Raw genomic sequence first — 17,762 nt, forward strand, 5'->3', positions numbered from 1 at the left:
ACATGAGCGTCTACAAAGCACAACAATGACAGTGCTCCTCTGACAAGAAGGATATTTGAGTTCATTGCATGTAAGACTTGTCCTGTCGAGTGAAACAATTGGCTACTTCCAGCTCCCATTCATCAAAGTGACAGCACTTGGCCACTTGGAAATGAATGAATAAATAAAGTAGAATGTATTCGGTGCGCAAATAAAGCAGGGCCCGCTGGAGAGGATTATCTACATTATTGGCAAAAATGACATGCTCTACGATTGTTCAGTGTTGCGTATGGATCAATTTCAAATGATTTCAGTCAATACCAATTTGACCTCAATCAATGTCAATTTTAAAATCATCTTGCTGTGAGAGATTCGGTGGCTAATTAAAAAATGCTCAAATGATTCTAAAAAAATGATTTAAAATGTTGAGATTAGATCATATTCCACATTCACACAGCAAAGAAATATCTTTGTTTGCATATAAATGGAAAAAGAAACGTCTCACCATGACTCTTGTGCAGATGAGCAATGATCTGCCGGATATTCGTTATTGATAATTACATTTCTTTGCTGCTACGTTGCCTTGGTAACCACTTATAGATAACTACTTTTTTCCATGTGTATGGCCAAACCATTCAAGGCTGAAATAAATGGACGTACTTGAATCCATAATGCTACTATTCATATTCATTACACGTGCCCAGTGTATGAACAGTACCCTGAATGAATACGTAATATTGGCAGCTAAAGCAGTTTGAACGCAAATCTGCAGGTTGATAACAACATAACATTAACAAAATTGAAAAACAAAAGACACGAACCCTGACACGATAACTGACCTTTTTTCAATTGTATGAAGAAAAAATAGAGTTAGTTGGCTTTAATTCAGAGTATGGGGGTGCTATCACTGTGTAACTGTGCTTCATACAAGCGCGCACACTTCCCAAATGTCAAACAATCCCTTTGTGTAATGCATGCTAATTCAGTTTCATAACTAAGCCCTGAAATATTCTATTCATTTCATCTATCATTCACAGCCACTTTAATTCAGCACTCTGTTCGTAGTTTCTATGGCATCCCTCAGATCAATCAAGACGCACAGAACCCCAGAAAATTTGTTTTTCTTTATGGGGATGAACATTTCTATTTTTCTTGTGAAGTGGGCTCCCTCATCCGTGGCGTATCATTCTGAAAATGACACCTTCATCATAAATTACACACAGGCAGAATGATTGCACACAACTTTAGCCTGGAGTAAGCAGTAGGTGGGTGTAGGCTGTCTTGCGTTTGTTGGCAGCACACTGGCCCATATTGATTAGCACTCGTGTTTATTTTGAATCAATCTCCATCACCCACCGGTCATTTTCATCACGTTTCAGTGTGGGAGACAGTATGGTAGCGTCTTTGGCAGGGCATTCGGAGCAAAGATTACCTCCATTGAACCCCACCTGGTAAATAGAAAAAGGCCCATCACTGTCATTGACTGAATGCCTCATTCTAACCTACTACCCACCCACGCCTTCGCACATTCCTTTTCATTGGACCCCGAGAGATACAGAGACATTTGCTTTGGCTGATTAAAATCTCTGCCTCTTCTCCAGAAGGTGAATCATGGTAAACTCCGACATAGAGTTAGGACCAGGGGTATTTGTACAACAAGACAGTTGATGGTGTGCAAACACCACAATGGATTTAAAATTAAACACCATACAGTTAAGTTTTACCTACATCTCAATGGATTTGAAACAAAAGTATTGAGATTTTTAGGACATGAATGAATACTGAAGTATCAAATTCAAATTGAAAGAAATATTAATCAAAATAATAACGTTCATAACTTTGAGCATTAAATAGCTTGTCTTGATAATGTACAGACATTCAGTAGGTTATAGCATGTTGTGCATATGTCAATGGAATAAGGGTTTAGAAATAGATTGTTTCATTTTTTACCATTTGCTAAACAAAAATGTGTAAGATGAAGCTATAGTTTGTCAAGCCCATTCTCTTTTCACATAACAAAATACTATATATTTAATATTTTCTTAGAATATATAAATATAATAATTTATACTGTGAACTGGGCGTTTTTTTTCATCCAAATAATTACTGCAATAATGATATCCTAATGACATTCGACCACATTGTCATATTTTGGTGATGAATTACAATACTGTATATTCTGAAACACAAGTTAAGGCATCACAGCAGGAACGAAACTTTTCCATATACAGAGGACCTCCTCCACTGTAATCAACACCAATGATCACTGGACACCAAGTGGTCCAGTTTTGCCATGTGCAACTGGTAAAAAAAATGTGCACCACATCACATGCTTTCTTCACAATTACAGACGCCGAGCAAGGCATGGACATCAACTATACTCTTTTACTGATCGTTCCTGGAAAAGCCAGTCTGGCTCATTCCACAAAGTGGAGCAGAAAGCACCAGGATGGTATCAGCCAGGTTTATTTTTCCTCCAAAGCACTGGAACTCTGTCAGCCGGCTGTTGAGCCCCAAGTCCCAGTTTATCGAGTCCATCAGTGTTCTATGTTGCCTTGGGGATGTTGGCTGGCAGCCTAGATGAGCTCTCTCTTCCACCTCCTCATCCTCATGATGTGTGACGAATTATGGGCTGCTCTCCACACTCACGTACTCAATTTCTCAATGTTGCTTTTCATGACAATACACAAGCTTGGATATGTAACAGCTGCACACAGGAGAACCGTTACCGACATTAAACGTTACTGGAGGATGTTACTACAAATGCAAGCAAAGCCTAATTTTATTTTTTTTTGTTTTGTTTTTGTTTTCATAATTGTTTTATAAATATTAGCTGTGAAATGTTTTCTTTGACTCACAGGACAATGACATGCTTATGAATAGAATAGAATAACTTTATTGTCATTGTATAACTGGTACACAATGAAATTGGGTTCAGAAAGCAAAGTTGAAGCGTCATTGTCTCATCACTAGGTTTGACACAGGAAAACAAGAATTTCAGATCAAACTTTGGCAGTGGGTGAACATATATAGGGCCAAGATTTGTGTGAGTTAGCTCCACATTAAGTAGAGCAACTTGTCCATTCCCCATTTTCAAAATAAAACTTAAAAGAGCTTTTTCAAACACACACCTACACACGCACACACACAATAACACGATGATGATGCAGCATCAAGAGTATTAGCTATTGTACTTTCAGTATCTTGGAGGTGTTGAACCAGTAATCTTACATTTGCCAGACAACCACTTTCCTACCTCCCAGGTTAAATGGATTCTGCACTGGTGGAGGGTACAGCAGGGTCACATTTTCTTTTGCAGTGATTTATCTCCAAGTGCGCTTGAGCCAACTGCTGAGTTTTAAAGAATGCTTTCTTACCAACTCTGATTACACATTCAAAAGGTCAAAAGGGTGGCAAATGCCTGTAATCATGCATCTCATTTAAAAAGTTCCCTTTCATACGGTCCCAAAACTCTTTTTCTTGCTAAGTGACTGGGTTCATGTGGAAGCCAAGACTGCCGTGTCAACCCAGAACATTCAAAACTATTTTTTTTTAACCTGTTAAGGGCATTTGGTAAATCGTTTCCCTGGAGTAGAGGGTTTAAGGATTGGGATGTTTTCTTTTTGCCTTAGGGCTGACAGATTATTTCATACGCCCTCAATTTTTGTGATCATGACTTCTTGCGTTGTCAAAGGAAAGACAAGATTGTTTGCTCACTTCTTCAAACCCGCGAGCTGCTTGATCCCTAAGGCTTCATCAACTTTAGATACATTTCTAATGAGTCTCAAGCTAAGCAGAATTTATAAGTGAATGCACTGAATTCTACACACCAACAGATGGCATTTGGGATCGGTCCCAAACTTTAAAGGACACCCAAGGCTATTTCAAAGCACTACTGTCTGGAGCACAACTTCAAACTAAAATCACCAAGGACCCTCTATAACCTAATTTCATTTGCAAAGTGTAAACCATAGTATACTAATAAGAGCATTGCAAAAATAATATTAGCAGTTATAAATGAAAGTCAGAGAATGCTTTATGTAACTTTATGTAATCAATCACAATAAATGACTACTGTAGAGTAGCACATCAGCCTTTTGGTCAAGATATATTTGTTTGAATTTCAACTCCTTGGAGTTGGCATTTTTTTTTCCATGTCCCGCGCATGTCTATTGTCACTATGGCCCACGTGTATGGCAAGCCTTTTGAGCATTTATTCGATATCATGGATATCAGCCATTTGCATTTTTCACTAGCTCGGTCTTTGCCAGCACTAGTTGGACATTCAGCCACACTAGATGTGCACTTTGTCACACAAGTTGCACAGAAACTCTACCTTGTCACTCATTTTCAGCCATATGTTAACAAGTCAACTGTGGCTTATTCTAACATGTTAACTAGTGACCTATGATTTGCAGCACAAGCTCACTAGTGAGAGCTGGAACACTCACTAGTGACACTAGTGACAGACAATTGACTGACAAGTTAACTAGTGTGCTCCCCTACATCCCGTGATATCGAACTAGTGAGTGTCAAATGTCTTACTAGTTAACTACTGACATGCCAAATATCCACTTGTTATACTAGTGTGACAGTTTGATCTCACTAGTTATACTAGTGAAACCCAAAATGCTCACTAGTACAACTAGTGGATGCCAATCTGCTCACTAGTTAACTAGTTACACAAAAATAATGAGGAGGTGGGGCAGACATGTTGCATCCTGAAATTCCATTGGCTACACAATTACAATCCCCCAGTCAGGATTTAGATTTTGTTATTAGCCCACCCACTTTATTTGCATGTTGGACACTAGCTTACAAGCTGTTCTGAAGAATTGCAGCTAGCTAACTTGGCTGCCATTTACGGGTTACATGTTAACTTGTGAATGCTGAAACACAGATTGCTTGACTACTTGCAACCTCTTTTGGCCTTACATGCTAACTAGTGAGGCTCAAAATGTGAACTGCTTCACTAGTAAATTGAATATATCCACTAGTTGGACTAGTTGGTCTCATTTTGACCTTACTTGTTTTCTGGTGAAACACATTTTCTTACTAGTAACACTACTTATTGCCAGAGTTACTCACTAGTTTACTAGTGACACAGATTGTCATCTCACTAGCGAACTAGTGGAAGGTATTTTGTCTCACTTGTCAGGCTCATTACTGAACTTGTACGGACTTTGATTGAGCATGTTTGACGCTATTTGGCACTAGGTGGCATGCGCACGCAAGTTGTTTACAAGTTGAAAAAATCAAATTTGACCAATGCACATGTTTGCATCTTACAACACATTACAAGTTCACTAGTGGTGCACATGCTCCAACTTGTAAGAAATTTTGTTAAACTTGCACTGTGTAAATGACAGCTAGTTTGCCCAATACATTAACAAGTACAACTAAAATGTCTACATGTTAAACATTTGTTGTACTAGTTGTGCATTATTGCTCAGTAGTACTGCATAAGGGTCAACTAGTGAAAAGAAAAGCCCTACATGTAGGGAAAATGTCAAACATGTTTGACCAAATCTTTCACAAGTTCATATCTGGGTGTGACTAGTGAGACAAAATGTCCACTAGTTAATCCACTAGTTAACTAGTGAGATGAAAATCCGTGTCACTAGTAAACTAGTGAGTAACCCTGGCCTCAACTAGTGTCACTGGTAAAAAAACATGTGTTTCACTAGTAAACAAGTAAGGTCAAAATGAGGCCAACTAGTACAACTAGTGAATATCTTCAGGTTTACCAGTGAACTAGTTAACGTTTTGAGCCTCACTAGTCAGCTAGTAAGGTTGTGAAAATCCCAACTAGTGTTACTAGTCGACATTATATGCCTTACTAGTTTACTAGTGATCGATTTTTAAAACACAACTTAAATACTAAGTCAAATAAAAACGTGACTAGTGCAACTAGTGGGCGTTTGACCCTTACTAGTGAACATGTACACCGTAACATGTGGCCGTTGATTCCACTGGTGTGACACGAATGCCACACGTATCACCAGTGGGCTGCATGCAAATGAAGTAGGCGGGACAAGAATGCTCATTGGTCACTATTCAGTTGACATGCCTCGAGGCTTTAACCCTTGAGCACCCGAACCATTTGAAATGAAAGTAGTGATGATAGAACCGTTTAAACGCATATATTTATAAAGAAAATATCAAAATGCCTAACAGCACCCTATTTGGCTGTACATGAGCAAATTATGGCCGAACTTGTGACATGATTTTGGTTATTATCAATAAAACCTTTGTATAATGTCTCACTAAATGCATTCATCTGTTAGGAGCTGTTTTTTCTTCTTCTTTTATGTACTAACTATGCAATTATAATGAACATAAAATTGAAGAAAGTGGTGGTCTTTTTTTCCCTATGCCTGTTTACCATACCGTACAGTATAGACCACCTGTGTCAAACTCAAGGCCTGGGGGCCAAACCCGGCCCGCCACATCATTCTATGTGGCCCGCGGAATGCTATTTATGACTTAAATATTCTGACTAAAATACCAAGTTTTCACATTGTCTTTAACTTTAAAAAGTTTTTTAGGACACAACAAGCATTTTCTATGACTAATCACCATTTTGAACAGTTTTAACTGGCCTCTGATTTCACGCATAGGTACATGCGTGACAATCATATTTAAAATTGATTTAACTTCAGAGTCATAACGGCCTTCCGACATAAACATGAAGTACACTTTGGCCCACGGTTGAAACATGTTTGACACCCCTGGTATAGACAAATGCCGACCACTCGATGGCAGTAGACACAACGGATTCAACTACGCAAAAATAATATTTGGCGCGGCCACTTATTCAACGCAGAGATGAACGTCGCATCAGAGAATGAACCAAATTTTTCCGATGTCATAAATCGTGTTTGGAATGCACTGGATGTTGCCAGAAGAGAGCTGGCAACACAGATGGACGACACTAATGTCTTACAAGCCACAAGACGCACTTTTAGGAGACGAAGAGCACGCCTGTCGTCTGGTAAGTATAAGGTTACTTAGCTAATTGGCTAATTGCTAGACAGTAGTAGCAACGTGACAAGGAGGTAAGGACATAAGCTAAAACTAAAGATATGTGTATGCTAATAGGGGCCTTTACATGAGGATTTTTCACAAGAAATACTGCAAGGTTATAATAGAACAGACTACGGTCACGTGAATTAATGTGTGCATTTTTGTTGGGGTATGTAGAGACATGACCGTTATACTCTTTCTCAGATTCAGTGAATGTTAACCTGGGTTGGGGTTCGGTGAGTTGGCAAACAATGAGGAACGCTTCAACGAATTTACACAAGACATTTGAGGGGTTCGATCAAAGTTAAGAACCAATGCTATTATGCCAAGTAGCGTTTTGACCAGATTTTCATATACAAGGTATACCCCCCAAATAAATGTTTTCCTCTAAAAAAAAAAAAAAAAGCTTACTTCTTCCAAAACGCTTCATCCAATTTTCAAGATGCGTTCTACTCAGTATAAAATATCATTTTGACATATATTAATCCAGTCATGTCATATGTTCTGCCTTTGATTTTTTTACTCTGAAACTGGTTATACTGAAAGTAATGCAGATAGTGATGTGAAGGGAAACCTGTGACTTGTTAGGCCAAATGTTGTTGGCAATGTTGAGACTAAAATAGCCCAATTTGCCAAAAGTACTACTGATAGTTGTGTATCAATACGATGTTTTGTTTCTTTACAGACACACAATCAACACCTGCAAATGGAGTCTGGCGAGTAAGGCTCTTCCTTTTGCCATCCTCTGATGCTTCTTCCCTTCCATCTTATACAGAATGCTGCAAACTAAGCAAAATTGGTTTGGGTAAGGTATATATATGTGCTAAACAAATAACCTAATCAAATAGATTGTAAGTTACTTTAAACTAGTACTGATATAATATTTTTGAGGGTTGTTTTTTTTTTTTTTTTTTTTTTTTTTTTTACTTCAGGCGTCCCAGGTCATGAACTTCAAGGAGGAAACTCACCCAGCTGTTATGTTCAGTTGTCTTGGACTCTCCAAGAGTTAAATAATTACATCTGCCAAAGCTACCCCTCAGTAAGCCTCAATGTGATTGGATTTCACCTGGCAAGAGCTAATAAATGTAGGCTTCTGAGTAAAATTCAGGCAAATACAGTATCTGACATCCGAAGAGCTGTTGGCCGAAGCAGATTATATATTATTCCTGCAAGCAACATTACACTGCCGTTAGAGGTTAGTCTTTGAATTGGTTAAACATTCTTTTTGGATCATTAAGCAGAGTGACTGACTAATAAGATCTCATGTGTTGTCAACGCAGATCACTGAATCTGAACGTATTCATGCTGGACCAGAGACATCCCAGCCAACTGGAGGTGAGAGTGTGTCCCAGTCTTTTTCTCGTCCTTCAGCATCCGCAACATTGATTGTTTCGTCCACCGCTACCTCAACAGCCTCCAGACCTGAGAGCTCACCCAATACTCTATTTCAATCCCCATCAGCATCATCAACCATTGGATCTCCTGCCTCCTCTGGACTTTCTCAGGCCATGGAGCCTGCAGGACCAGTGCCCTTGTCTTTTATCACAGCCAATTCTGAGGCGAGTTCTCAGTCTTTGCCTAATGCCATGGCTTCCTCTTCATCTATGGACAATGATAGAAGCTCATCAAGCACAGGCTTGAACCCTCTACTCGTAAGTATTTGTACACAATACTGTATTTTATATGTTATTGAAAATTCAGACTGAAAAAATTGTGAATGGTAATATCTGGAGTTTGAAAGTTGCCCTTTCAGTGGAAAAAAAAAGACCATTTGGATTTAAGGTCATCTAACTCTTGCCAGCAGGAGTCAAGTTTGGATTCTGAACAGTGGCTGAATGCCGGGACCCCAGAGGTAATTTATGTAGTGATAATTATTAAATTTGTCTTACTGAGTAGGGATGTCCTGTTCTCAATTTGTGAGTATTGTGAGTATATATATATATGAGTATGAGTATATATATATATATATATATATATATATATATATATATATATATACACACAGTATTTCCCAAAAAATCTTTTCTCAAATTACAAACATTTTAGTGCGGAACGGGGGCCCGTTGCTATAATTTAATACGCACCTGGAATAACTGATGTGTAACCAACCAAACCCAACAAAAGCGTTTAAATGTCTTACTTGTTTTTGTCCACTGGTCCAAAAGCCATGTAAAGGGTGGGTGCAAAAATTGTGATGAGGACATTCCTAATAATGAGTATGTTTCGAAAATAGTCATATGTATTTATATTTTTATGACCTCATCACATGTAACACTTTGTACTTTTCAAGGTGTTTTACAGAAGAACACGTTTGGAACCAATTAACAGGTATTGTATTGGTCCCAAAAGATGATGTGGTACTGAATTCTGCTTAATGACTGTCCTGAACCGTGCACATTGACAGATAGCTAAACGTTCTTCACTTATAACACTCCAGAGTTTCTGTCCTTAATGAACATTTAATGGGTATGAGAAAGTCTTCTATATGAAAAACACAGAAAGCAAATACATACATGAGTAGTCAGTATTGATCTGTGTACATGATCACATCATTAAACTAGAAATGAAAGAGATACGCTTCAATGAATGGAATCACAATAAATTAAAAAAAAAATCACAATGCCGTACCTGTGCTATGCAAATGGTTTGGGATTTCAGTATTCCGGTGTAATTACGTTTTTTAAATACAGTTAACCTGTAACGTGACTACCTCTCAGTTTGTAGCACTTTCACTTTTTGTTACAAGTTCACTTGTGTTCATAACTGATTATATACCGTCACAATTTACTTGTGTAATGTAATGTTCAATTTTTAGGTGTCCTGTCAATGACTTTTTTATTGATGATACAGAAGATGAGGAAGATGATGACCTCCTTCCTTTTGAAAATAACAGTCCTCCATCAGTAAGTTATATTATCTTTTTACAGAACATAGAATGCTTTTTCAAGCGATTCAAGATTTATTGCCCTATGTATAGTAATACCACACAATGAAATTCTTATTCTATTCACTTTCTCGAGCAGCAGACTACATTCCATAATCTAGCAATAAATAAATACCGTAGTAATAAATAGCAATACATATCAATAAACAACAGACAGAGACAATAGTGCTAATAATGTAGTGCAGAATATGTAGTGCAAAACCTTTAGTGCAATACATTGTTTTATGCCTGCAGTAGGAGGCAGATTAGTTCATGAGAGATTTTTTGAGAATCCGGATGGCTTGTGGGTAGAAGCTGTTTGCCAGTCTGTAGCGTCTGCCTGATGGCAGCATTTCAAACAGATCGTTTTGTGGGTGTGTCTTGCAGGTGTTTTTATGAATGGAAGGAATGATTTAGTCACTTTCTGACATTCTCCATTCATTTATGATGTACTGTTCTTTTAATATATATTAGGAAGAAGTCGATCTTGCCACTATTTTGAGGAATTTTCAAGAGGACCACATTTCTGGCAACTCTATTGCCACTATTTGTGTCAGAAGGAGCAAGCTTCTGGAGAGTTCCATTAAAGCACTCTCCAGAGTGAGCTTTTGTTGGACCCATTTGCCACACATTGAGTTTGTCGGAGAAGATGCAGATGATATGGGGGGACCACAACGAGAGTTTTTCAGGTCTGAACACCAGCAGTAATTATGAATATTTTACTTGTACACTGTACATATGTTCTGGTAAACTGTGCTCAAGCACATATAAGGATAAATGCTTCAGAAGAAGAATGATTCTTGTTGATTTTTATTTTTTTTTCCTTAGGCTCCTGATGATAGAAGTACAGACCTCTCTTGGAGTTTTTGAGGGAAAGGCTGGCCAGCTTTTCTTTAGTTATGATCAAGCAGCTCTTGATCAGAAAAAATATTTCAGATGTGGCAACCTTATTGCTTGGTCAGTTGCACATAGTGGCCCATGCATCAAGGCCCTGGATCCTTGCCTCTTCCAGTTGATGTGCGGCCGGGAGCCACCACTGGAGCAATTTGACTGGCATGTGCTGCCTGACCCAGAGGTGCAAAGCAAAGTCAAGAGGGTACATAATGATGATAATGTAAACATGTTTTATGATGTGTGAAGAATTGAAATGCTACCAGTTGTTGCAATTAATTATTTAAAACAAATGTCAATTTGAGTCTTAGCTGCCTTGTTCCCACTAATGTTTCTCTTTAGATTCAACAATGCAAGACAACTGAAGACCTGACAACACTAGTCAATGACTTGGGAGATTGGATTTCTGAGTGTGGCTTCCCAGGAATATTTACTTCAAAAGTTGAAGACATACCAAAAATCTATGCATATGTGGTAAAGCATTACATCTTTCTCAGGTAAAAACATCTGCACCCGCCCATCATCGTCCATCAGCTTACATTACGCTGTCACTACATAGAAGTAATGTTAATATGTAAACATTAGTAACTTCTCTTTTTACATATAAAAAAGATTTAGAATATTACATCTTCAAACATTCTGTATCTATGACAAAATTGTATGTATTTGTTTTCTTGGACAGAGGTTGGCAGAAGGTTCGGCATTATAAAAAATTCTCCAACTGTCACAAATTGTCAGCAGGGGAATAATAATCTTGATGTTACAAGAGATGCTCCAACCTGAGTATCAGTTGTAACATAGCTTATATTTTGATGTAATTGTAAAAAGTACTAACTCGCCATATAGAGGTCTTTCTTCAGAACTGCAATCTGTTTGGGAAATTCAATGTATCAAAAGTGCTACAGGTTTTGCTGACTACTCAAGAGATGAGTACGCACACTGGTACTAATTTTAAGAAATTGTCTTTGAACGTCCCTGAATGGGAGTATAGTTCTGTCCAGATCTGGCAACAAAAACCTACAAGCTATTGTTAACATGCAGGGTGTTCCAAAATGGTTGACCCCATTCTAAATGCCCATACCTCGGAAAGAAAGGTACAAATATTTGTTGGTTCTATGACAGATTTTCATAAATGTTCAATATAAGCACCGCCTGTGACTGCACACGTATAGTCGGTACTCGAGCAGGGCCAAACGCGCCGTAGCATGTCTTCGGTAACAGTTTCCAGTGCAGCTGTAATTCTCTGTTTCAGTTCTTCATTGTTAGCTAGAAGAGGCGGTATGAAGACTAGTCCTTTCACAAAAACCCAGGGAAATAAATCAGATGGAAAATGCCCTTTCTTTTGAAGTGAACGGCATATCTTAAACTGAAAAGACAGAACTGCCAAACATTACACTCGAAAACATGAAACATTTCTAAACAAGCTGTAAAAATTGGAGGTCATTCCAACAAAAATGTTCAAAATGATTGGCCTACGAAATGGAGGAACATGGTGGAACCCCTGTACTTCTGACATTTGTGTGACCACATATATTTATATGAATTTTGTGTCACTTATTCTTTCCTATTTGAAATACTCAAATTAGTGATTCACAACTTTTACACACTAAAATGGTCTGCTTGTGTTCTCTCTGTTGTGTTATAGAACAGCCAAGATGATACACCAATTCACAGAGGGCATTAATGCATTTGGGGATTTGTGGGACCTTGTGAAGCAAAACTGGATTGCCTTCTTGCCTTTATTCACAAACATGCAGGAACCTCTGTCAAAAGAAGCCTTTAAAGCCATTCTAACTTACAATTACAGTCCCAGAGGAACAAACCATCGGCAGGCAGAAGAGGACACCATCTACAGCTGGGAAATGGTTCTCAATATGATTGAAGGTATTGTAATTTAGTCTTTGTTGCACCCAAAAAAATGTCACACTTAATATCTAAACTACTTTGGTAGTCCGTAATGTTATTGTCGGCTATTTTTAGTGAAAGAAAAATGTCGCTTGAAGACGTTTAATAAATGAGTTGTACTTTTTGCTCTTATGGCACTTACTGTTTTACAGTGTTATGTTTGGAGGACACAAAGTGCCAAAATTCAAGAAATCAATGTACCATTCTATAATTAAATGAAAGTGTCGATAAAAATGAGTTTATTAAATTTGTCAAAGTAAAAGTTTTGTTGATTGAATGTGTCAATAATTGAAGAAACCATTTTTGTTGATGAACAAATAAAATTGAATAAAACATTAAAATAATTAAATATTAATGACAATAAATTTATGAAACATTTTATTACACTTAACACCTAATTATTGAATGTTACATTTAATTATTACATTTTGACAGTTTCAGTCCTCCATATGGAAGCACAACTACCTTTCTTATCCCCACTTTAAAATAACAGTGCCTTGAAGAAAGCCCCGCCCCCTCCCAAAAAAATGAAGCAAATGAAGCAAAGTTTAAACTTAATTTTTTCCACCACTAGATATTTTTGCCATTTCAGGACAAAGCAAAAACTTGGGTCATTCAGAATTGTTGTTCATCAAATATAACTTTTTATTTTAAACTTATGATCACAGACCTGATATCAGGCCAGGTAGGAATACACACATGCTGTCCCGATCTTACATTGGAAATACAAATGACACATTGATTTACTTTTTCACGGCAGATAAATTGACAGAAACAAGATTTGAAGACCTTCTGGTTTTTATCACTGGAGCAGATGAAGTTCCTGCTCTGGGCTTTCAAAGAAAACTCTCCATCGACTTTTATGACCAGGTGGAGGGCATGCGTCGTTTGCCCTATTCATCAACTTGCCTTATGTGCCTGTACCTTCCAAGAGGGGTTACACAAGAGGAGGAACTGCATCAGATGCTTTCCCAGGCAATTGGAGACTCTTTGGGATTTGGAAAGGTGTAGTCATTGTCTGTTGAGTTACATTTGTGCCACAAGCGCGAGTGCACAAAAATAAGATTTTTGAGCACAGAAAGAAATTGAGCACGCTAAAAGATTTTAAGCGCTGAAAAAAGTATTTAGAAGAGTTTGAGCGAGCACCGATGGATTTTGAGCACAGGCAAAGAAGTTGCTCGCTCAAAATTCCATTTTGCTCGCTCGCGATAGCCGTCCGTCCCTCGCCAACATCTTGCTCTTGCTTGCAACAGCCCTCCATCACTCGTGTAACATCATGCTGCTGCGCTTGCTCAACATCGAGCGTGCGGAGAAGACAACTCGAGTGAGCAAGAGCTTGATGGTGAGCGAGCATGATGTTGAGCGAGGGAGGGACGGCTATCGCAAGCGAGCAAAAACGAATTTTGATTGAGCGACTTTTTTGCCTGTGCTCAAAAGCCATTGGCGCTCGCTCATACTCCTGTCATTGCATGCTCATCGTTTTTCTGTGCTCTAAATCGATTTTTGTGCGATTTTTGTAACTCAATAATTGTCAGGCATTACATTATGTTCTGTTTAAAATGTTTCCAATCTCTCTCGCACACACCACATACTTTTCCTTCAGGTCTAATATTCCATTTATTGAATTGTGAACATCATGTTGTTGTTCAGGACTCAGGTTGTTGAGTGGCTGTGACACAATCACTGATCGCTCAAGGTCTTCACTGTTTTGTCGTATTTGATTGAGCTGTATGCCATGTCTTGCCAAACCAGTTTCCAAATTTTCGTTACTGTAAGGGTCATCGCCAAAGACGTTGTTGACAGCTGTTGATTCATGATCACTGTTGGCTAACATGCCCTCCATCCAAATTTGTGTTGGAGTACGGTTGTTTGCTGTTCTTATTTTATGGTTGTTCCAAGCACATCGGAATATATCTAGTTTGTTTTGAATTTCTGGCTTGAACACTACTTGTAAGGCCATTTTGTGAATGTGATTGTCAGGGTTCAATATTTGTTCATCTTCAAATGAATAGAAAAGTAAGTAAAAGTAGTTCACAACCTGGTGGAAAACATCCCTCCAAAGGCGTTCTATACGTTGGTTATGTACAGACTTGCCTGTAATGTGCCTTGTATGTCCTTCCCCCTGCAAAAGGTTCATTAAAAGAGCAACCAAAGTGTTTTCCCCACCGTGGTCTGATCTTACTCTGGAGGGTAACCCATACAAGCAAGTGGCTTGGACAAAATATTTCAACACTGTCAAAGCTGTGTTGTCTGTGCTGCAGTTGAGGTATGTTATTAGCCTGGAATTACCATCAATACCAGCATGTGTCACAAAGCCCCACCTGTAAAACATAAATGTACAGTAAAGGGAAAACTGGATGAATTACAAGAAAATAATTACATATTACATTAGTATTAAAGTGTTATTTTAATATTTTGTATAAAATGATTAATTTAAAAAGCACTCATAGAGTGAAGACTTCCACCAACGATACCACCTGTGATAAATAATCCTGCAATAGTACAACCTTCCTTCCAGTAAGGCGTGAATACCACTACTGGTATACATACTTTAGTTTTAGTCTTAGTCTTTAGGGAGGCTCAACTCAGTATAGTTCTAGTAATCAGATTTTAATATTCTTACATTCAGATGGCGCGCCAAACCATTCCCAAAAATATAAGTACTTGTTCATGTTTACAGTGTGGTTAGTTGCTGAAGATTTCCATGAAATCTGTCCATTACCCTTTGGGTAAATTTACTGACCAACTCACATTCCAATGAACCCAGGTGTTAACATAACTGGTAGACACACAATGGCCTTGTTATGAAAATGATTGGACTAATCTTACTTTTTGTGTCCCAGTTTTACTTTTTAAGTTTTTTTTTTTTTCTGCTTCATCTGATGTGACGCGCTACTGGCAGAGATGATGTTGTAGGGGACTCGAGCCCCCGGAAGCAAGTCTGTAGCTTGAGAAATTTAGCTATACAACTAGAAATTATGAAATAATTCATCTGCATGGCCCTTACAATAACATTTTTAATATAGCTCTCACAAGTGCAGAGGAATGCAAGAAATTATGCCTTATTACCGAATGAGACGCATATGACCATCTATGTGCCACAGACTATTAGGAAACGGCACATAGTAAGTTCTTCGAGCCACTGTCTGGCTCCATCTCTGGGCTGCAGCAGTTGGGTCAATACGGTTGAGAATTTCTCGAACTCTTTTTCTCTGTACTACAATCCCATTCGCACGTAGATATGCTCGCATCATCTGAAATAGGTTCATAATTCAACATCATGAAGAATCTTTACTTTCACACTGGAAATAATGATATGACGTACATGTACAAGGGAACTATTGCAGTGTGCTTACTTCTGAGCCTGATCTTGGAAATTGGTTGTGCAATCTTCTGACATGCTCTTCTAGGTCAACATCATCAATGGAAGTAAATCTGTTTCTGGTTGAAAGCTGAAAAGAACTCATTTTTTTATGAAGATATGAGGAGGAACAGCCCAAAATTTTTGCTATGCATCTCACTGTAAATCCTTGAGTGAGGAGCAGTTCAATTTCATCCCTGGAAATGTCAAGGGATGGTCTCCCTCGATTGCCTACGTAGGAATGTAAATAAAAGGAGAGTAACACCGACAAATGACTCAATACATTTTTATATCCCGTATATCCACGTATGTCTTATTTACTTGTACATTAATAGATATGCAGCAATTTTATTATCCAGACCAACAATTATTTTATAATCCACACTAGCAGTTATTTTCCCAGAATATTTTTGTCATAAAGATTTAAAAAGAAAAAACTAATTTGACTACTTGGGTATGAGTCGTTGACAGTTTAAACATGTTTGAAAGTGTTGAACCATTGTGTTACCTAACAGTTCAAATACTGTATTTAGAGCTAATTTAAAGGGATAGGGTCAATCATTTAATGATAACTTGACCTATGATTGTATTTAAAACCTGCTGGTGGTCATAAAGAACACATACATTTGCAAGTTTTTAAACATTTTTATACAATAATTTAATTCTCTTTTTGATTAAAAACGGACAAAGTCTTACACATTATCCCTTTAAAAGAAAACTCCTACTACACTATTGAAAAGAATGATGTTTGAAGTTAATTTACTGGATGTAATTGCACAACAATTGATTAGTCAAACACATAAAGTATTTAGCTACAATAAAAAGAAAATACGAATGGAAATAAGAATTATAGCAAATTTACCTTGAAGCAAACGTTGTGCCACATGAAAACCAACATGTGCATCCCTCCTGGTCGAGTGTGCACGAATGAAAGACCTGAGCTCTGTCAAGGCCTGAATCAAATTTTGATTAGTCTCTCTGCTAATGTGGTCACGAACTCTTCTTAAATTAGCAATGGAAATGTTTAGAGCGCGTACTTCACTTCCACCAGCAGAACCTTGATGATAAGCTCTCTCTATTGCTCTGCACCTTCGCCTGACACGAGTCAGTACGCTGTCCGCCATGTTTATTCAAAAAGAAGGGGGGGCTAGAAAATTTCAAACTTGTGGGGTTGGCTTTGATTGGAAGGATGACTGTCATCTGTTTTGAAATGGACAGCCAATAGGAAACCATCGCACACGTTCCTAACTTGATATCATGCGCTTACAAGCGCTCACTAGCTTGATATCAAGCCTACAAGCGCTCACTAGCTTGATATCAAGTGTAAGAACGCCCACTAGTTTGATATCAAGCCTAAGAACGCCCACCAGCTTGATATCAAGCCTAAGAACGCCCACTAGCTTGATATCAAGCCTAAGGCGCCCACTAGCTTGATATCAAGCGCCTAAAAGCGCTCACTAGCTTGATATCAAGTGTAAGAACGCCCACTAGCTTGATATCAAGTGCTTACAAGCGCTCACTAGCTTGATATCAAGCCTACAAGTGCTCACTAGCTTGATATCAAGGCTAAGAACGCCCACTAGTTTGATATCAAGCCTAAGAGCGCCCACTAGCTTGATATCAAGCCTAAGAACGCCCACTAGCTTGATATCAAGCCTAAGAACGCCCACTAGCTTG

The 17,762-nt window shown here is 38.2% G+C and overlaps 2 protein-coding genes across 4 annotated transcripts; one reads left to right on the forward strand and one right to left on the reverse strand.

Moving 5' to 3' along the window:
- The first annotated feature begins 6,576 nt into the window (after positions 1-6,576).
- Positions 6,577-13,900, forward strand: LOC148430079 (uncharacterized). The gene is made up of 13 exons (XM_088409051.1): positions 6,577-6,973; positions 7,691-7,810; positions 7,938-8,200; positions 8,286-8,340; positions 8,419-8,657; positions 8,810-8,857; positions 9,296-9,333; positions 9,821-9,908; positions 10,403-10,617; positions 10,757-11,024; positions 11,162-11,316; positions 12,465-12,703; positions 13,485-13,900. Exons 1-13 carry the CDS (start codon positions 6,808-6,810, stop codon positions 13,733-13,735), a joined length of 2,145 nt encoding a protein of 714 aa, XP_088265177.1. The 5' UTR covers positions 6,577-6,807; the 3' UTR covers positions 13,736-13,900.
- A 251-nt stretch (positions 13,901-14,151) lies between these two features.
- Positions 14,152-17,509, reverse strand: LOC148430080 (uncharacterized). Of its 3 annotated transcripts, none has more exons than XM_088409314.1 (5): positions 17,123-17,509; positions 16,948-17,038; positions 16,081-16,316; positions 15,794-15,978; positions 14,152-15,045 (listed from the first exon to the last, which is right to left on the reverse strand). In XM_088409314.1, exons 1-5 carry the CDS (start codon positions 17,207-17,209, stop codon positions 14,268-14,270), a joined length of 1,377 nt encoding a protein of 458 aa, XP_088265440.1. In that variant the 5' UTR covers positions 17,210-17,509; the 3' UTR covers positions 14,152-14,267. The 3 variants fall into 3 exon arrangements, with proteins under 3 accessions (XP_088265440.1, XP_088265377.1, XP_088265295.1); XM_088409251.1 differs by having other exon boundaries at positions 16,081-16,176; positions 16,246-16,316; positions 16,948-17,509; XM_088409169.1 differs by having other exon boundaries at positions 16,948-17,509.
- Between the last annotated feature and the right edge of the window lie 253 nt (positions 17,510-17,762).

This window comes from Hippichthys cyanospilos, chromosome 1 (assembly GCF_059441005.1).
Source record: "Hippichthys cyanospilos isolate Australia breed blue-spotted pipefish chromosome 1, RoL_Hcya_1.0, whole genome shotgun sequence".
Lineage (NCBI taxonomy): Eukaryota > Metazoa > Chordata > Actinopteri > Syngnathiformes > Syngnathidae > Hippichthys > Hippichthys cyanospilos.